Below are 21702 nucleotides of genomic sequence, written 5' to 3' on the forward strand. Positions count from 1 at the left end.
GGACACGTAAATACACAGGAGCTGGGCATTTGCAGCAACATAGGTAGAACTAGAGAGTGTCATACTGAGTGAAGTAAGTCAGACAGAGAAGGAGAAATATCATATGACACCCCTTATATCTGGAATCTAAACAGAAATGATACAAATGAACATACTTAAACAAAACAGAAAGAGACTCACAGACTTAGAAAACAAACTCATGGTTACCGGGAGGGTGCGGGGAAGGGATAGATAAGGACTTTGGGAAGGTCATGTACACACTGCTATATTTAAAATGGATAACCAACAAGGACTTACTATATAGCACAGGGAACTCTGCTCAATGATATGTGCCAGCCTGGACGGGGAAGGGGGTTTGGGGGAGAATGGATACATGAATACTTATGGCTGAGTCCCTTCACTGTTCACCTGAAACTATCAGAACATTGTTAATTGGCTAAACCCCAATACAAGATGTTTTTGGTGTTTCAAAAAAAAAAATACACAGGAGCCGGAGTCACCCAACTGAGACCCTGTAGATGAGGGAAGTGCGCCCAGTAGAGGGGAGGTCTAAGCTGACAGCTGAAGAATGTGAGGGCACAAATGGTGAGTGAGTCGATGGGGCAGGAGGAAGCGTTCTGGGTAGAGCTGCTCTACGGGTGGAGGCCTGGAGGTGAGAAGAATCCTGAAGCAGGATTTCCAGAAAGATGGGTAACACGGATTTAACACCTGCTGCTGTTTTTGCTTCAAAAAGTGGGTCTTGAAGGGTGATAGCTGGGGTGGGTTGATAAGCCTGGCGGGCAGGAGACTATTTCCAGAGTACAGACAGAGTGTGTGCTGGAATAACAAATTCTCTGGCATGTCTGGAGAAAGTACAAGTGACTATTTGCTCTCAAACAGGACGCTTTAATGTAATGTATTGAGCCCACTCCAGCTCCAAGAAAGGGGAGCTGCATTTCCGGTTTGAACGGCCACAAGGATTTATGAAGTCAAACTTTAGACCAGGGGTAGGTCTGGGTGCTTTTACATATACGCCCTCACTCACAGTTCACCAAAGTCATAGGAGACAAACATCTTCACAATCTCCTTCATGGAGCAAAGGAAACCAAGGCTCAGAGAGGTGCTGTGGTTGCCTCACATGCAGCCAGGGCTTCTGGTGGTAAATGTGCTTTTTCTCCCTTATTTCAGTTTACCCAAACCGCAGGGGTAAAGTATGGGGTTGGCTGCAAGACTGTACAGAAAATCGAACAAACTTTTTGGCCAACCCAATAACACTTCACTTGTATTAGACATTTTATTTTTTCAAAACACCTTCAATATCTTTTTCTTTATCTACAATATATTTTATCTGACTTTATTACAAGTCCATGAGGGATGCAGAGGGTGAGTATCACAACTGGCAATCATATCCTTTCAATTTTAAAGATGGCAAAGCTCAGGAATGTTTTGGCCAAGGTGATGTACTCCTACAAAGATAGGGACCAAGCAAGCTTAGACAAACCACTTCCCAGGATCAAGCCCACAGCTCTTCTGATTTGCATCTTCAGTTCAGTTCAGTTCAGTTGCCCAGTTGCGTCTGACTCTTTGCGACCCCATGGACTGCAGAATGCCAGGCCTTCCTGTCCATCACCAACTGCCGGAGTTTACTCAAACTCATGTCCATGGAGTCGGTGAGGCCATCCAACCATCTCATCCTCTGTCATCCCCTCCTCCTGCCTTCAATCTTTTCCAGAATCAGGGTCTTTTCCAGTGAGTCAGTTCTTTGCATCAGGAGGCCAAAGTACTGTAATTCCAGCTTCAACATCAGTCCTTCCAATGAATATTCAGAACTGATTTCCTTTAGGATGGACTGGTTGGATCTCCTTGCAGTCCAAGGGACTCTCAAGAGTCTTCTCCAACACCACAGTTCAAAAGCATCAATTCTTTAGTGCTCAGCTTTCTTTATAGTCCAACTCTCACATCCATACATGACTACTGGAAAAACCATAGTCTTGACTAGATGGACCTTTGTTGGCAATTAATGTCTCTCTTTTAATATGCTGTCTAGGTTGGTCATAACTTTCCTTCTAAGGAGTAAGCATCTTTTAATTTCATGGCTGCAGTCACCACCTGCAGTGATTTGCATCTTAGACTGTCCTAAAACATGGTCTCTGAACCACGTAGGCCAGAATTCCATAGGCATCCTTAGTCCTGAGCTGTACTGCTTTGGGTGTGCAAGAACTGTAACTCCAAATAAATTGCTCCTCTCTCCAGTAGAGTCTAAAGAGAATGGTGGGCATGATCATCTTTAAAGGAAAGTATATAGACCTTTGTGTACCTAACATACCTTATCCACAGGTATCCCTGAACTGGCCTATAAAGCATTATATTCCATAGCCAGTTGGTTTAATACCTCAAGTTCATCTTCAAAGAAAATTTGATTATGACCATCTTTCCTTATGTCTTATTAGAAAGACAAAACACCACAGTATAGGCTGCATTTCTTTGTAGTTTTTTTAAAAAGAAAATGAAGCATATTTGATTTAAAATATGGTCTTATTGTAGTTTTGAACCCTAGCCTATAGTTTAAAATTCTTGCAAATGATTTGGGGGTATTTCATTATTTTTAAAATCTGACACTGAGAATGAACTAACTTATAGCAGAATTTTAGAGCCTGAAAGGACCTTCATTTTTAAGCCCTAACACAATGGTACTTTTAAATTTGTATTTCTGTGTGTGTGTGCGTGTGTGTGTGTGTGTGTGTGTGTGTGTGTGAGAGAGAGAGAGAGAGAGAGAGAGAGAAATGGGGGGAGAGATTTAAAGTGAGTTTAATATTTAAAATTCTTTTTGGAAGAGGAAGGGAAGAATCCAAGCTCACAGTACCTACACAAAAGATAAAAAGAATGTAGAAAAAATATAAACACATATAAATACAAGAGAATATATATTGTGTTCAGTGCTGGCTGCCACTACTTAAGAAGGCCACAGGCAAACTGAAATATACCAAGACAGAGTGAGGAAGTCAAGACAGCCAGAGGCTGGCAAGCTCTGCCTCACACGGCATGGCTAAAGAAATGTCTAACGGGAGAAGAGAAAAGCACTCCTCTCTCTCTAAGAACCTAGAAGCCGACAGGTAAGAGGAGGATTTGCCTTCAAGGGTAAGAAACTTCTTGAAGGAAGTTTCAGAGATTCCAGTCTCAGTAAATACTTCTTACTCATGGTGTTTGGAAAGGGTGTAAATGGGATGGGCCTCTTGATAAGATCACAACCACCCTAGCAAGAAACTATTCATTCAGAGGTTTGGAGGGATTCTCTGAGGGAAAAAGATGAGAATCTTGCATTGAAAGAAGGGACAGATGGCCTTCTAAGTCAGAGATTCTGTGAGGCCCAAACCAAGACCTCAGGATAGTCCTGACCAACTCTGAGCCCTGTCCAAGGTGCCGCCATGACAACCTTTGTTGAACTTCACTTCTACCCTATTTCATCTATCATCCTGGTCCTACCAGGAATGTAGATGAAATGTGGAGGTTAAGGGAGAGGAAGAGAGTGAAAGAGAGTCAGAGAGTTAAAGTGAACATAATTTTAAAAAGTGAACTGGAATGTGGTTCATTCAGTGAGAATATGATTTACTCTCTGTTGTAGATGAAAACATCAATTCCACAAGGACAAAACTATGACCTAATGAGGCCCAAGCCAAAAGAACATGTCTGAGGAGGAAAAGGAAACATTTCCAGCACTGGGAAGTTGAGCCTGGGTGTCCGCCAGCCATGTCTTGCACTGACTTCTGGAAAGAAACTCTGGAACTAGATCCATTACTGAGTTATGTACCGGAAACTCTCCAAATCCAAGTTCCAGATTTTTGGCACACCTGAAGTGGTCATGCTTTCCTCTTGATTTTGCAAAGATTGCTTGATTTTTACAGTCGATTTGTTTGGCAATTATTATTGAGAATGTATGCAACACAGATGACAATCCTGATTCCCATTTTAGAGAGCAATAGACATAACAGCATGTGTACAGGAGCATCAAAGACTACGTCAGGTGTCCGTTATCTTGGCTTTGTTCTAACACTTCTCATTGTTTGTGAGGCTTAAACTTCTAAGTAACTCTAGGCCAGTGGTTCTCAAAGTTCAGCCTGCATGAGAATCAACCAGAAGGCTTATTGAAAACAAGTTGGTGGGTCCAACTGCCCAAATTGTAGCTCTGGGCTGGGGCCTGAGAATTTACATGTCTAACAAGTTCCCAGATGATACCGATTCTGCTGGTCCCAGAACCACATTTGAGAACTACTACCTAAGATCAATGGCTGGTCCCAGCCCCAGCTACATCTGCACTTAATTAAAAGATGGTGACCTCTTCCCCACATCCCCCATCTCCACAGATGTTAACTTCATTATATAGGCTCCATGCATAGTGCCCTTCTGATTAAACTTCCTCAGTGGACTCAACTAAGCATTTCCCATGAAGACCACCCAGAAACCTCAGAAGGTCTTAAGTCTGTGTGTGTGTGAATTTTAATTCTCAGTGCTATACAAGGGACAAGACGTTTTGTAGGGCCTACCGAACCCTACAAAATTTGGCCTTGGTTACTTTAAAAATTCCTTTCTCCACAGCACTTCACGGCAACAAGGATGTTCTACATTTCTCCTGTTAATGAGATCCAGGTTTAAAATTTTAGAAGGAGCCTTTTCAGAGCAAGAACCCCAACTTAGGGGCATCCAGTCACTAGAACCATAATGCAATTAATCCCAAGTCTACTTAAAAAGAAGGAAAATGAAATGCAAGAATTGAGTAAAAATTAACTTAAAATTCAATGCTTATACCACATATATGCATCATAAGATATATAAAATTATTATTTATTGAATCTGAAGCAGTCCAAATGGCTATACTGGCTAACTGTAAAAGATAAAATCCTGGTCATATATTTTAAATTATAATGTGCTTATTTTTTTATTAAATCTAAGTTTAGAAAAATAGATTACTATGGATACTTGTCAATTCTTCCAATTAAAATGTACCAACTTAATAACCAAAAGAGGAAATAAAGTCTATTAAAATAAATATCTTTTTTTCTGAAGAAGGAGGAAAGTTGCAAGTTAAGGTGATTAAGTAAGAAGAGTGGGTTAAATGTCTGTAGTAACCAAATATTTGCACATCTGTACATACAGAAAGAATATGATTTAGCAAGCACTGATTGTTTCATCCAAAGGTTTTCTCTAGCCGAATTTACTAAGGATAATTAGAGAAAGGGAAATGAACAGAATCTGCTTCTAGTTTAGGTGAGGTACTGTGATTAAAAGTGCAAAAATGAACACTGTATACTTAACTAATACACTTCCAATATATGTCATAGCATGTCAAGAAAAAACACAAGATGAAAACATAAGATTACTGTTAAGTACCTTTAAAGGAATTCAGCGAGGCAGTGTAATCCTCAGTTTTTACAATATGCTGCTTTTTAACATAATTTCTTACATAGAGTAAATACTTAATACATTGTTTGTTGAGTTCACTTCCAGACTATGATCATTGTTGGGTCCTACACTAAAAACTGTGGTATTGTCTGAAATCACAAATGTTGAGATGACTATTTTTCTTCAACTTATAATAACTTCAAGTTCAAATGTCTTCTTCTTGCACTGTTTCCCTCAGAAGTCTTTTTCTGAGGAGAAGTCAGTCTTTTAGTCCTTCTTTCAGAAATTATCTGTTGATGAGCATTGTGGAAGTTTGGTCTGACTCCCCAAAGTTAAAGCAGAGGTTTTTTTTTTTGCCATTAAGCATATGGAGAGAGAATAACATTTGCAGGCTGTGGTGTGGGTTTTTTCTCTTTGGCATCACAGAAAGACACCAACTTTATTCTGTAATTCACCAGCATAAGCAGGAATGGACTGAGCGCAGAGAAGCCTGAAGAGAGGGCTGTGAGGACAGCTGGAAAAAAGACACAGGCTGCCAAGCCTTTCAAGAAATAGACTAAGATAAAATGAGAAATCCAAAGTGGAGTGATCAGCCACATTAATAAAATACTAAACTTGGCCCCTCTAAGGATTTCAATCTCTGAATCATCGTCTCCAATCCAGATGTCACCGTATGTCATCTTCTTTCTCTCCGAAAGCAGAAAAGACATCCAGAAACAGACAAAGACTAAGGTGGCTAAAGGAAGAACATCAATCAGAACCAAAAACACTTCCTCATAGTAAAATTCTACTTGCTTGTTTCCAAAGTCGGTTACACAATCCATGTGAATCCTGTTTGTAGACAAGGGGTCTGTAGCATTTTCTGCATTCAGGTATTCTGATTTTCTAGTATAGAGTAAAACGGGAATGTAGACTGCCATGCCTGCCACCCAAAGTGCAGAAACCACCTTCAAGGAATGCTTCTGATGGTCCGGGTTTGGAGGCTCACTCAAGGGGTGGAGAGTCTGGTACAGCTTCTGGTGGTAGAGCAACGCGAAGTGTAACATGAACCAGATGGCCAGGGATGTCGTCAGCGCTGCCGTGAAGCGCAGAACTTTGCAGCCAGATGAATCCAACATGCAACCAGAAGAATAAACAATTTTCATGACATTCACCACCAAGTTCTTAATGAGGTGGACAAATATAAGACTGAAAATCAGAAGAAAGGATGTCTCTGGACGCCCGGTCATACACTTCCTTGTAGAATAAAATAAACACAGGTTTCCAACAAAGCTCACAAGGATTAGAAGGATGCAAGTGACGATTTCAAGCACATCCACAGAGGACTTCATGGTAAATGGCGAGTCAGTGAGCTCAGCTGGCTGCTTCTTCAGCTGGAGTCATAAGGCACTTGGAAAACTTTGAAGAAGTCTTTAGTAAGAAGACCTGGGTTTTTCTAAGCCACTACATTGACACACTCCTCAGCTGGTGTCACTCTAATAATTCAGAGATGGTTTGCAACAGAATTATGCTTGTTCCAGTGCCGAGCCATTGGAAACAAAACAGCTTCTCAAGAGGATTCTGTTTTATCATCTCTAGAGATTGAACTATAATGAGAAAGTTCTAGGTATCATCACTTAATTAAAAGTTCTCAGAAATGTATTTATAGCACAGTAATGCAATTTCCTAGATACAGTGTGATACAATTTTCAACAACCATGAGGCAGAGGAGAAAATTAACTGTGTGACAACAAAGGACAGGTGGCCAGAGGTTGAAATGACCCTCTCCACTCAAAAAATATTAAAGACGTGGGGGTGTCTGAATAACAATGAAGGTTTCCAAATAACAAAATTATGTATTACCGATGACATTAATAACATGATAGAAATTTATGAAGGATAGCAGTTTTCTAATGTCTCTACCATTTTTGCAGAACAGGAATACTATTACCTCTTCTGATGATCCCTTGGGGGTTGTTAGGATTACAAAACAGATGATAGAAAATACTTGTGAGGTCACAGGGAAGGGAATAAAGAAGACAGGGAGGGAGGGAGGGAGAAGGGAAGGGAGGAAAGGAGACATTTTCACAAACATGGGCACTATGTCCGAAACCAAAACTTTAAACTACTGGTTAAAGAAACAATTTGATATTCAAAAGTCATTAGGGAGGCCCACCACTCAACCCTCCACCTCTGCACCCCACTGCCAATTGGGCACAAGCAACTAGGAAAAGATTTCTGTCCTCAGTATGACGACAGAGTACGGAGCAAGGACAGAAAAACAGGACTGAAACATGCTGCTCATGTAATCACTTTCTGAATGAGTTCTGTTAGTCATTCCCAGGAGAAACTATTTTCCCTCTGTTCTACATGCTTGTAGATTCCACTGTCAACCATCCTATCCTGTACTGTTGCAACACATGCTTCGCTCTGACCCAGGGGTGCTCTGGAGCCAGCTCGCACTGACTTGAGCAACTGTGTGCATCTCTTCCCAGCTCTGTGCTCAGCAACTCCAGAGCGGTTGCTTGGAAGTTTGAAACTGGGTATCCCGAAAGCATTTACACCATGGAAATCAGCAAATGCTGCAACTCAGGGCTTTGGGTGGGGGAGGAATTGTTTTACTAGGACAATACTGGCCTGACCAAAAAATACAGAATAGAGTGATAAGATATGAGCTGGTATTTTACCTACATAATGATAAGATCAGTATTAGCTATGTTTTTTCCAGTAGTCATGTATGGATGTGAGAGTTGGGCTATAAAGAAAGCTGAGCACCGAAGAATGGATGCTTTTGAACTGTGGTGTTGGAGAAGACTCTTGAGAGTCCCTTGGACTGCAAGGAGATCCAACCGGTCCATCCTAAAAGAGATCAGTCCTGGGTATTCATTGGAAGGACTGATGCTGAAGCTGAAACTCCAATACTTTGGCCACCTGATGTGAACAACTGACTCATTAGAAAAGACCTTGATGCTGGGAAAGACTGAAGGCAGGAGGAGAACGAGCTGACAGAGGATGAGATGGCTGGATGGCATCACCGATTCAATGGGCCTGAATTTGAGCAAGCTCGGGGAATTGGTGATGGACAGGGAGGCCTGGCGTGCTGCAGCCCATGGGGTCACAGAGACTCACACACGACTGGGTGACTGAACTGAACTGAACCCTTTCAATAAGGGTACGAGTAAGTGGTTTATAGCAGTGTTAACAAGGAGGAAAGTTGGACCTTACAATTCCACCCAAGGGAGGTAAGCTTGGGGGCTGACATTTCCTACTAAACTCCTTATCCCCAGTTGGCTGTTAAGACAGGTAGCCAACTCAGAGTCCCCACACCACATTTTTCTTCCCTAAGAAACACCCATTACCTCAGTGTCAACTGCAGTCAAACAGGCACCTCTGAATTTATAATAATAACAATAACAATAATACAGTAATAACACAATAATATTGCTCATACTGGTCACCATTTATTTAACATAAATTTGGGCCAAACACTGTTTTGGTGTTCTGCTTTATAAATACGATCTCATTTAATCCTTAATGACATTCTTATATCACTAATGAGAAAGTAAAAGACCAGAGAGGAAAGCAAATTGCTCAGAGCTGCTAAGAAATAGATACAGGACTCAAAGTCAGGTGTGACTGATTCTGAAACCACTGGTTCTTTACCAGCACCTCTCCACAGTGCTGTCCGACTGTGGGTTTTCTGTTGACAGTTCTTGATAGTTTATTGATCATTTACAATTGGTACACCCAACCTATAGAGCCCATAATATGCACTTCTTGATAAAGAGTTTTCTTGGGTTTATAATACACAAGTCATGTAGATGTTTTGCATAGCAGTCTTCTCCCTTCTCCTTCAACAATAATAACATACATTAAGGGCATTTACACTTTTGAATATCATAAAGATCTTTAAATATTCTGTACACCAGTTCAAGATGCCTTACATGAAAGAGAAAAGAGTTGATATCAGCAGAAGTGAGGACCCCATTCCTGATCATATTTAAGCAGAGGCACAATGATCTCCCGGAGTGAGTCTGTAGATTATTGAAAAACAACCCTAAATAGAAGACAACATACAGCCACCTTGAGATTTAATTTTGTGGTAGGGAATGAAGAAATTGTGTATTTGACACTATTTTTCAAATATGTTGACATAGTAACAATTTATGGCAAACACTCTTAGAGCTGAGGGCTAAGGGTAAAAATGTTTTTAAACCCCCTTCTCTAAAGGCTTACATAAACATTTGTTTTTCAAAGGATTAGCAAACATGTAATATGTTCCTTGGCAGCAGAGCAAAAGTGTAAAATATAAATGTCATTTTTTTCCTTCAAGGTTATTTACATATCTTGACGGTATATATTAGAAGTGTATATTAAAAATAGCACACATTAAAATATAAGGGGAGTAAAACTGATTTTTGTGAATGTTGTCTTGACTGATGGATAATGCTTTTGTTAACCATGGCACAGTATAGCTAAGGAGGCTCCTCTGTGAGACTGCCTCACTTGGCTGTCTACCGAGAACTACTGTGCGCCCCGCTCAGCACTGGACTCCAAGGTGATGCACAGAAATGGAGGCCACTGTCCCTGCCTTCAAGAGCTGTGCAGTTTAGTTGTAAGAACACACTGAAGTTTAACGCTATGTTAATATATATTATTTATATTACATGTATGGGGCTCCCCAGGTGGCGCTAGTGATAAAGAACCCACCTGCCTGCCAGTGCAGGAGACCTGAGAGGTGTGGGTTCGATCCCGTGGTCGGGAAGATTCCCTAGAAAAAGGCATGGCAACCCACTCCAGTATTCTTGCCTGGAGAATCCCATGGACAGAGGAGCCTGGTGGGCTACAGTCCGTGGGGTCACAAAGAACTGGACATGACTGAAGTGACTTAGCACACACACACTCAAACCTACTACATGTGTGTATATATATATATATATATATATATATATATATACACACACACACACACACACACACACATATCATTTAAGATAAATGTAAATACATTATTTACTAATAACTAATAAATCATGAATAATACAATGTGATAAACTGTGTGGTCACGAGTACAAGAATAAAACACTCAAGAGAAGAGAAGACCCCGGGTGGCCAGAACCACTTTTAATCTCCAATTCACAGGAAAGGAAACTGAAGCATGGAGAACCAGCAGAAGAGGTGGCACAGAACCTCAGACTTTTTGCTTTCAACAGATCTTTTTGAAAGAGAAAGGGAAGGGGGAAAGCAAAGCTGACTGACTTGTGAAGCAGAGCTGTTAAGAAACCTGGGTGCCAACCCCAAGGCTCCCCTGGAGCTGCAGTGATGAGCTGCTGACGGCCGAAAGCCCCTTTCTGAGAGGCAGTAATGGGGCCCAGAGCAGGGGGGCACAGGAAGCCCACCTATCTCCTCCTCCTCCTCCTCCAAGGACTGCATCCTCCCTCAAGGAAGGTAACTGTCCTGTGTACATTTCAAGGAGGAAAGAAAAAGAAAAAAAAAACACGTTTCCTTTGGAAACTAAACACTGGCTCTGCCAATCCAACTTCACTGAGGTCATTTGAGAACTGAGGAGTTCAAAGGTTCTCTACAGCTTCGATTTACTTTGGCATAAGATTTAACAGAAAAAGAACTAAGGGAGAATTTATATGGCCCAGGCTGTTTTCCAAGTCGCAAACTGCTAAAGCTATTTAGAATTTACTTTAACTTGCAATCACATGTAAAGTGGCTCAGATGTAAATGCTTTCCGTGTGGCTTAAGGCAATCTAGGTTTCCTCAAACGCACATGTGCGATTCTAATAGTAAAGATCTGGATTCGAAATCGCAGAGTATTTACTTTGGGTTCCTCATGATTAGAGGCTGCTGTTACTTTATGCAACGTCGGGTGGGAGTGGAAGAAATAAAACACGCTGCCTTCATTTGGGCATTAAGTTCTCACAGTAGCGCTAAGATAAACAAATCTTACAGGCTGAGAGAAGGGCATTTACTCCTTTAAATTGAGTATGTAATACAAATCAATGTCTTTGAAGACGAGATGCCTGAAACTTAATTCTAAGTCTGGATCTACAGGAGGGCACTGATTTATTGTAATGATCAGTATAGCACGTATGGGGGAAGGGCACACCTTCTGGACGGTGGTGCTGCTCTGGCCAAGCAGGATAATCCACCAAGTCACACAGAGATGCTGCTTGAAGCTGTCTGTGGCCAGGAACAAATTGATATTTGCATTTTTATATAGAACGAAATGGGGGAAATTACCAAATCCTTTATCTTGTAATCAATGGCTGCCTGTAGGTTGTTTTAATTCTCTCCAAGGCAGTGATTTTGTGATTGGCCTGGGGAAGACTGAAAACGCCCTAGCTCCAAATTGGAAGTGACTGGAGAGCAACTTCAGGCTGGCTGGGGCCAGAGCAATTAAATGGTAATTGCCTTTTAGATATACTAATGTTGCTAATTATATTAGTGTGCTAAGTGCTGGGAAATGCGGGTAAGAGCTCCAGGCCACTCTGGTGGGGAAACGGAGCTCAGATTGATTAAGCCTGGCACTGAGCTGGACCCTCTGCATATGTTCTCTCCTCAAACCCTCTCAGGAACTGAAAAGGAATTGCTAGCTTCAGTAGAGCTGAGGAACTTGCCTGCTTGGTTTCAGTCGTACCTGACTGAATCGTGAGTCCCACCAGGGTTCCGGGGCTGCACAGAGCAGGGGGTGGGCAGGCCTTGAGCAGGAGTGGGGACAAATACTGGATTCAAAGCCGAAAGAAATGTGGTAGCAGAGAAAGCTGAGAGCATTGGAGAACCAGGCCGTGAAGAAACAGTCTGCTGGAATGAGGACCGTGGCGGGGGTCTTTCCTTGCTGCATGTAGAAAGAAAGGGCCCAGGATGGGGAATCTTTGTGGGCAGTATCTGGGGTAGCCTCTCCATCAGAACATGGGAGGCTAGGAAGGGAGGAGCTGCCATCGCGGAGAAGAGTGGCCCCCATGTCCAAGGCTGAAAGGCCTGGAGAAGCTGGAAGTAAAGGGGAGCGGGCAGTACATACACAGGACCCTTTCTAGGGCAGCCTGTGAGAATGGGCAAGTATGTCTGCGGGAGTCCGGACATGTCCCTAGGAACCTACACACGACACTCCCTAGGCCAACCTCTGAGAATGGCAAAGTCTGTCCCTAGGAATCTGAAGCTATAGGACCTGGGTTAATTCATGAACAGATTGTGAAAGGTTTGTCAGGTTATATCTGCTCTTAGCCTCAGACTCCTAATAAAGGTTTCCCAGAGACAATGAAAGTCGCTCAGCTGTGTCCGACTCTTTGCAACCCCATGGACTATATGGGTAGCCTGGAGAATTCCATGGACAGAGGAGCCTGGCAGGCTACAGTCCATGGGGTCGCAGAGAGCCGGACACAAGTGAATGACTTTGACTAACACTTACATATTGGGCTTCACTGGTGACTCAGCAGGCAAAGAATTTGTCTGCAATGCAGGAGACTTGGGTTCAATCCCTGGGTTGGGAAGATCCCCTGGAGAAGGGAATGGCTACCCACTCCAGTATTCTTGCCTGGAGAATTCCATGGACTACACAGTCCATGGGGTTGCAAAGAGTTAGACACGACTGAGCGACTTTCACTTTCTTTTAGACACAATGAAATATATATACTTTTATGTGTGTATAAGTGTGTGTATAAACAAGCATACATATATATTTGTATGCATATGAGGTGTGTGTAATAAGGTTGAGTGAGTGAAGTCGCTCAGTCGTGTCCGACTCTTTGTGACCCCGTGGACTGTAGACTACCAGGCTCCTCCGTCCATGGGATTCTCCAGGCAAGAATACTGGAGTGGGTTGCCATTTCCTTCTCCAGGGGATCTTCCCGACCCAGGGATCGAACCTGGGTCTCCCGTGTTGCAGGCAGATGCTTTAACCTCTGAGCCACCAGGGAAGCCTGTGTAATAAGGTTAGCATAGGTCAAATGAAATCATGAGCCCAGTCTGAAGGCTACAAAGTCTTGTATAACTGCCATTTTTTGTGAGTACTTACTTCCTAAAATCCTAAGACAGTCTAGAGGTGCTTTCTGCTTGTAAGTGGAAGGTGCTACATGGCTCTTTGCAAAGGCTGGAATTCTAAATGCACTGTCTCTGCAGCCTAAGCTCGGTTCCTTGGCAGGCAGTTGTGGAAAACTCCCCCCACCTTCTCCAGGCTTGACTCCAGCCCTAAGTCCCTTGGTCTACATCTCTACTCTACTGTCTGAGGATTAAACCCATCACTCTGACACACACATCCTCAAGTCTCACCAACCCGACAAATAGAACCCATCCCAGGGACTTTTCTGGTGGTCCAGTGGCTAAGACGCTGTGGTCCCAATGCAGGGGACCCAAATTCAATCCCTGGTCAGGGAACTAGATCCCTATACTGCAACTAAGAGTTCACAACTGCAATTAAGAGTTCACAACTGCAACTAAGATGGAAGATCCCATGTGCTGCAACTAAGACCCAGCGCAGCCAGATAAATAATAATCAAAAAAACACATCCCAGCTTTGGATTCCATCCCATCTCTTCTCTCCTTTCATCTGAACATCTTAAGAGGGGCATCTGCATTCATGCTCTTTTTACTTCTTAACACACCACAACTTTCTACTTCTTCTAAGATCAGCTTCTACTACTAAATCCAGTAACACCTGACTTGTCTGATATTCTTCCTTCTTTTCCTTTAAGGGTCTAATAAAAAATTAGGTCAAAGGTCTTGGTCCACTGTTGCTATACACCAAAAACTAACACAACATTGTAAATCAACTATACTTCAATTTAAAAAAAAAAAAAGTCTCACAACTATGTCAAATATCTGAAGAAGAAGCTGAACACAGATGCTTATTTTTTTAGATGAATTAAATGTGGTGGGTTGCTTTAGGATATTTTTCAGCTTCAAATCATTTAAAATCAATCAAGAGACACGCTGCAAGTCGTCATCAGTTTCCTGCACCATCCTAGGCGCTATGGCAAATAGGGATTATGTTTTCTGTTTTCCTTTTCCCCTTTGTACTTTAAGTCATGTTGGATTGATCCTCAGGCTTACTTCTAGTTCCACATTCGTTTCCCGTTTTCCTGGGCCTGACTCTTCCAGGTGAGGTGAGGGGAGCAAACTTCAACCAAAGGGGCCCTGGTCAGTCTCAGCCTCCTTCCACAGAGTCTCCCAGGGAAGGAACTCTGTCATTTGCGCACCAAGTTCCTTCTGGGAAGCAATGACAACCGGCAGAACAGTCTACACAGCATGGATATGTGACTCCTTGCACTGTTGGCAGTAAGTGCAACAAACTTAGGGAGACAAACAAGAGAAGCCATGGTACCTAGAAATTCAATGTTTCAAACATAGCTTCTTTCTCTCTCAACCATATAGTTCATCTGTGATTCAAACCCTTATCAAACTTTCCAAACTCCATCCTCCAAGGTGAAGATAGTTGGAGCACATGTTGCTACATTATTCAACTCATGTGCATGTACTTGTTATCATTATATCATTATGGCGGAGCTGGGGCGGGGTGGGTGGAGCACTTCTAAGGCTTCTGAGCATGGTTCCTGCTCAGTTCAGCCTCAGTTGGACTGCTGCTTCACTCGTCAGGCTCCAATCGAGCCCTTGGCTCGCTCCCTTATTATCTAGTCATATGTCGACATTCTCCAGTTTCCTCTTCTCCCATTTAAGCTGATTCTGCACTTGGTAACCAGTACACGTTCCTATGAGTTCTATGACTTCACACATTCCATTTCTACTGATAAGCCTCAAAACAGCCCTGCTCTAACTCACTTCAGTTCTCTTCAGTCAACACGGCAGTTCCCTGCACATCTTTGAGCTTCACAGAGGACAAACCTGGCTCTCCACCATTTGCTCCATTCCTGGGGTCAAAAAATACCCAGATTTCTGAATTTCCAACATATCCCCTGTGGTGATTTATAGTGGTAATCCTTGTACCTCAGAGGGCAATGACATTTATATTCACCTCACACTCTTGACAGATCTCTACTCCATCATCCAATGATCACAGGCATGTAAGTGATAGAGACTCAAATCTTCATCTGTAAAATAGGAATTTGATCTCTGAGGGTTTTTAAAAATTTTTTTTTAAATTGAGGCATTGTTGACTTACAATGTTGTGTCTGTTTCAGGTATGCAGGGCCTCCCAGGTGGCTCAGATGGTAAAGAATCTGCCTGCAATGCAGGACACCCAGCTTCGATCCCTGGGTTGGGAAGATCCCCTGGAGAAGGAAATGGCAACCCACCCCAGTATCCTGGCCTTGAGAGTCCCATGGACAGAGGGGCCTAGTCCATGGCGCTGCAAAGAATCAGACACGACTGAGTGACTAACACACACCTAGCCCACATACAGCAAAGTGATTCAGTTATATATATATAAGTATCTGAATATATATACTTTTTTCAGATTCTTTTCCATTATAGGTTATTACACGATATTGAATAAAATTCCCTATGCTATACAGTAAGTCCTTGTTGTTTATCTGTTTTGTATATAGTAGTCCAACTCTTTGTGACCCCATGGGCTGTAGCATACCATGCTCCTCTGTCCATGGGATTTTCCAGGTGAGAATACTGTAGTAGGTTGCCGTTTCCTTCTCCAGAGGATCTTCCCGACCCAGGGATCAAACCTGGGTCTCCCACATTGTAGGCAGACACTTTACCGTCTGAGCCACCAGCGAACCTGTATATAGTAGTGTGTATATGTTAATCCTAAATTCCTCATTTATCCTTTCCCCTTTCCCCTTTGGTATCTGTAAGTTTGTTTTTGAAATCTGTGAGTCTATTTCTGGTTTATAAATAAGTTCATTTGTATCATTTATAAAATATTCCACATATAAGTGGTATCATATGATATCTGTCTTTCTCTGCCTGACTTACTTCTCTTAGTATGATAATCTCTAGGTCTATCCATGTTGCTGCAAATGGCATGATTTCATTCTTTTTATGGCTGAGTAATAGTATACACACACACACACACATATATATACACACCACATCTTCTTTATCCACTCATCTATTCATGGACATTTAGGTTACTTACATGTCTTGGCCATTGTAAACAATGCTGCTCTGAACACTGGGGTGCATGTATCTTTCACATTAGAATTTTATCTGGATATATTCCCAGGAGTGAGATTGCTGGATCATATGGTAACTCTGAGGGTTTTGTAAAGAGTTAATGAGATCACAGAGGCAAAGTCCTTGGAACAGTGCTCAACAGATATTAGTTGTTATTGCTTTTATTATTATTTTCACTACAGATCTACTACAATATCCCCAGTAATAATAAAAAAATTACTCAATGTATTAAGGCCAGTGATGATTAAGAAATCAGGATCCTGCAGCTGGAATTGAAAACATTCACACATGTTACCCTCCATTTTCCATTGTTCCCAAACTGTATCCATCCTCCAGTGCTAGAAAATTACAAGGGTCACCCTTTCAAAATCATTACCAGCCAGTTTTATAAAAGGTTAGAAGTTGACTGTGCTGACATAGGGCTGAGGAAACATGAAAGATCTTTCTCTCTTCTTCTATGTCTGGTCTGTCATTTGAAACTGATTATGTGGAAGGAGAAGATCAAATGATACTGATGGAAAAGCTGATCTGGAAAGCCCAGGGGACAGAATGAGCAAACATGCTGAACAAGATCATGCGGAGGCCCTTAAGGTCAGGGAGAGAGTTCTTCATCAAGGGATGACAATAACTCCACTCAGGGAGGCCTGCTTATCCAACTTCCCACAGTTTCCAGGTTACAGAGAGAGAGAAAAGTCATCATAATATGAAAATATTCATGAATGGGCTGCTTTAGCCACTCTGAACTCAACATCCCACTCTGCTTACAAGCAGCATCTCTCTGTATCCATTAATCAACATCTGTGGAAACCCATCCCACATGGGCTATGGGATGTTTCCAACCCTCCTTCAATGCAACACGAATACAATGCAAGTGGACTGGAAGCAAAACTGCAAAGCTTGCAAAAGATCAGGATCCATGAAGTCTGAAATTGTGTTGAGTAACTGCTTAAAATACACATCAGGTCACTGGAAAACGTTGGAGGGGTTAGTAATTCCAGAAACACATCAACAAGGATGATGGTGTAACAGATGTTTCACAAGAGAATGATTTGATGAGTAAAAGGTAAAGATAAGGCTTTGGATAACTTGATGAAGCACAAGGACCTTTTTTTTTTTTTTTTGCAAAAATGACCATCATTATGTACTACAAAGACAAACACAAAATAAAGGATGTCACGTAACATAAATGTATAATTTTATTGAAAGAATTAACAGGCAATTCATTCTAAAGATCTAACCTAGGTCTCATTAAATACAAACTGAGGCACAGATGGACTTATTTCCATAATTTCTATTTAATTTTTCAAGAGAGATTCGAATGATGAGAATTTTGTGTGTTTTACTATTTACTATGAAAACATGTTCAAGTTTTTAGTGACTTCACTTTTTAAGTGGGCTTTTATTCCTCTCCTGATTATTCTCAGATAATAAGGGCCTCTGGTACACATAATCATACTTTTTTTTTCCATGAGGATACTTGGAGACTTTACAAAATAAAACTTAAGTGCTAAGTGAAAGGGATCCAAAAAGCCATTTCTCCTCTTCAAGTAGAGTTCCAGCTAATGAATTTCATGAATCTAAAGAGACAGTACTGTTTTTGAGCAGCTTCCACATGCCAGGCAGTTCACATGCCTCACTTGTAAAACTTGCAACCACCCTGCAAAGTAGTTATAACCATCCCTGTTTCAGAGACAGGACAACTGAGACATGGGGGTAAGCCAATTATTAGTTTACAAAGCAGGTCATTGTTGGAGAAAGGATTACAATCTACAGTGAATAATATTCCTAAGGCCCTCAGGAGACGGGATACTGGAGGCCGGAATGCTAGAGTTGGTGGGAACCAGTAGCTTTCAGCTCAGTCTCTAATATAACCCTATTCATTACCAATCTTCATGAGAAAGACACTTGCAATGTTAATTTCTGGGACTGGCTGAACAACTAGCCTGACGAGAAGACAGAAGGCCCGGAGCTCCAAGAGGCTCCAGGAATTCTGTTCAACTGGTGCTGCTATAGACAGCTGAAGCACTTCCAGGCACTTGCTTGTTGTGGGATACTCTTTTGAAGGGGAGGGCTGGCTATGTTACTAAATATTTAGGTCTCAAGCAGCCAAAAGCAATTCGACATCAAATGTTAAAATTCAAAAAGCATGGTGGGAAAGTGTTTACAGGTGCTCCCTGGAACAATGTTTTCCCACTTCTGCATTAAAAGAGCCCGGCCACAAGTACAAAAAAATCAACTCTGACTACATAAAGAGGTGCTTAAAATCCAGCAGGTTCTCCAAGTTGCAGCATGTTCCTTACCCAGGAATCCTTGGAGCATGCGCCATCACGTGTGGCTACAAATAACAGCAACACATGCTAGAGACCCAGCTCTTTATCTCTACAACTACAGATTCATGGGCTGATGAGCACTTGGCTCTTAAAGACATATTCTGCTCTACCTTTTTCCGAAAAAATAAAATGAATATGACTTTCCTCTAATAGCTATTATAATTCTCTCATAAGATCTTATTAAATAAAGGTATTCACTGATTCAGTAAGCTTTGTGAAGAAAGGCATAGAGAATCCGCAAAGTTTATTTGTTCTGTTCAAGATTTAAACATATGTTGTCACTCGGGGCAAAAGAATATTCAGTGTGAAATTACTCAGAAATTTAAATGCTGTGACATTATTTTGATAATTCAAATCTAACTAAAATCTAGGCTTCAGAGCATAGTTTAGTAAATTATTCTGGGCTTAAACGATAGATTTCTCTGTCTTAAAACAAAAATGACAAAGTACTGTTTTTGAAACCATTCTTATTTTTATACCAACTATATGGAATCATTTCCTATCTAGACAATTGTATATGAAGAACTTAAAAAAACACTTTAGAAAGTGTATTTAAAGGTTTCAGATAATTTTTAAAGCATTAAGTTAGAGGAAACTCTTAAAAAGCAAAGAATCAGACTTATTTTTAATAGATGTGATTTGTTACAAGGAAGACACAAATTCTTAGCTCTGGATCACCTTACGTCTTATTACATATATCCAGAAGTTTCTCTGAGTTCAAAAGTTCATAGCAACAATTTATAAGGGTCTTAGCTCTGAAGCAAGCCAGGAGGAAAGTGCTGCTTTTAATCAACACTCAGCTGCAATCCTTATGCTAAACATCTCACCAATTGGTGTGATGTAGAGTTGTTACATTGCCAAGACACCTCTCAGAAGTATGGTTTCCACAAGGTAAGTTCAGAAAAGTTACACAAATAACCTGCAGGTACACGCATTCCATATTTCCAACTTTTGAGAACTGCAGCCTTAGAGAAAAAAACATTGTGCATACATCCTAGAGATAAAGGAAGGAAAATGGTTTATTGTACTAGACAGAGACCAGGAAAAACGTGCTTTTCTCCTGGAAGTCTGATAATGTCTCTCTTTGTAGGCTGGAGTCCCCAAAGTGAGACTCTAAGAAGAGATAAAAGGTGGCAAACACAGGGGAATTCGAAGGGATTCCATTGCATATAAGGCTTCCCTTGTATATAAAAAAGAAATTTTCTAAGTCTGAAATGTAAGCCTGTTTTGGGGTACAGAAGGACTGGAGACGAACACTAAAGTGATAAAGATATCTCTTCCTAAAAGATACAAGGCTCTTCTTTCCCTCCTTCTCCTTTCCCTCTCCCTTCTCTACTTCCTTCCTGCCACACATTTATCGAGCATCATGTGTTAGATTCAGCCACTGAGCATTCAGCAGTGAATAAGCAAGACAGGCTCACTGCCCTAAGAAAACTCATTTGTTAAAATATAGTCCCCTGTGTTATACAGTCGGTGCTTTTGTTTATCTGTTTTATATATAGTACTATATATATGTTAATCTCAAACTCCTAAGTTATCCCTCCCCTGTCCACTTCCTTTGGGAACCAAACGTTTGTTTTCTGTGTCTGAGTCTCTTTCATAAATAAGTTCCTTTGTATCATTTTTTTTTTAGATATCGCACATAGGTGGTATCATATGATATTTGTTTTCCTCTGTCTGACTTACTTCACTTAGTATGATAATCTCTAGGTCCATCCATGTTGCTGCAAATGGCATTATTTTATTCCTTTCTTATGGCTGAGTAGTATTTCATTGCGTATACATATAGATAATGGGAATGCTCTAAATGGGCATTGTCTGATGAGGTAGCCACGACAAGCTAGTATGCACTGCTCACTTGTAAGATGGCCATGGCCACTGAAGAGCTCCATTTCAGACTTTATTTCATTTTCATCTGTTATGTTTAAATTTAAATAACCACATGTGACTAATGGCTACCATACTAGACAGCACAATTCCAATGGGTTAATCAGACAATAAACAAACAAGTATATAAAGTATTTTCAGGTTTGGGTAAGAGCAACAAAGAAAAAAGGCAGACTGAGGATGACTAGGGGGAGAAGGTTGGACTTTTTAAATTATGGTGGATCAAGAAAGGGTTTTTTCTTAACAAAAGACATCAAGGCACACAAAATGTAGGGGAAGAGGATTCCAAGTAAAGGGAGCTGCCAGTGCAAAAGGTCTCCAGTGAGAGGGATTGCAACAGAAGGAAAGAGAGGGAAGGCTAACGTGGAGGAGAATAGATGCAAGCAAGTTTGAGGAGACCAAGTCTGAGAAGCAGGTGGAGGGGTGGGGGTTCATGGCTTTATGGCCCATGGAAAGGAGTCTGAAGTTTACTCTGATGGTGGAGGGAAGCCAGTGAATGGTTGCAACCAGAGACAGTATCATAAGCTGATTTATATTTAATGAGATCAGACAAGCAGCTGGTTAGAGACCAAACTGCAAGAATGGAAGAGTAGAAACAGCACTCAGGAGGGAGCCCAGAGTCAGGCCTAATGCTGCAGTGGCTTGGCTAGGACCACTCCAGTGCCCGACTCCAGTGTGCTCAGAGGGTGGGGCCGACAGGCCTCGGAGATGCACAACTGGTGGTGAGAGTGCATGTGTGTGACAGAAAGGAAAGCAAGAAATCAAGGAGGTCGATTTGAAAGGGAACTGTAGGGCTAATCCCCAGTATCACTCTGGGGATGGAGTGCCATTTGAACTGTCGAACAGTGTGAGAAAAACATGGTGCTCAAACTCCCAGAAGCAGTCAAACCATAAAAGCCCTTATCAACATGTCAGGAAGCCTGTGTATGTGTGTGTATGTGTGTGTGTGTATAAAACTGTAAGTAAAATGTGCCCAATTATTTCAATCCAGTCAGAAAGAACTTCAGGCATATAAACTGTGTAATGACCTTTTAAAAAG

At 41.5% G+C, this 21702-nt stretch overlaps 2 protein-coding genes across 8 annotated transcripts in view; both read right to left on the reverse strand.

Moving 5' to 3' along the window:
- The window catches only part of LOC122699847 (synuclein alpha interacting protein), a 153869-nt gene that overhangs the window by 84705 nt on the left and 47462 nt on the right, over positions 1–21702 (reverse strand). The gene's annotated exons all lie outside the window — the stretch shown is intronic.
- Positions 1988–8177, reverse strand: LOC122699849. The gene has a single exon (XM_043912267.1). It carries the CDS (start codon positions 6705–6707, stop codon positions 5736–5738), a length of 972 nt encoding a protein of 323 aa, XP_043768202.1. The 5' UTR covers positions 6708–8177; the 3' UTR covers positions 1988–5735.

This window comes from Cervus elaphus, chromosome 9 (genome assembly GCF_910594005.1).
Source record: "Cervus elaphus chromosome 9, mCerEla1.1, whole genome shotgun sequence".
NCBI classification, from domain to species: domain Eukaryota; kingdom Metazoa; phylum Chordata; class Mammalia; order Artiodactyla; family Cervidae; genus Cervus; species Cervus elaphus.

Excerpts from the sequence above, each read along its gene's own strand:
- LOC122699849 (XM_043912267.1), bottom strand. The coding sequence starts at position 6,707 with ATGAAGTCCTCTGTGGATGTGCTTGAAATCGTCACTTGCATCCTTCTA.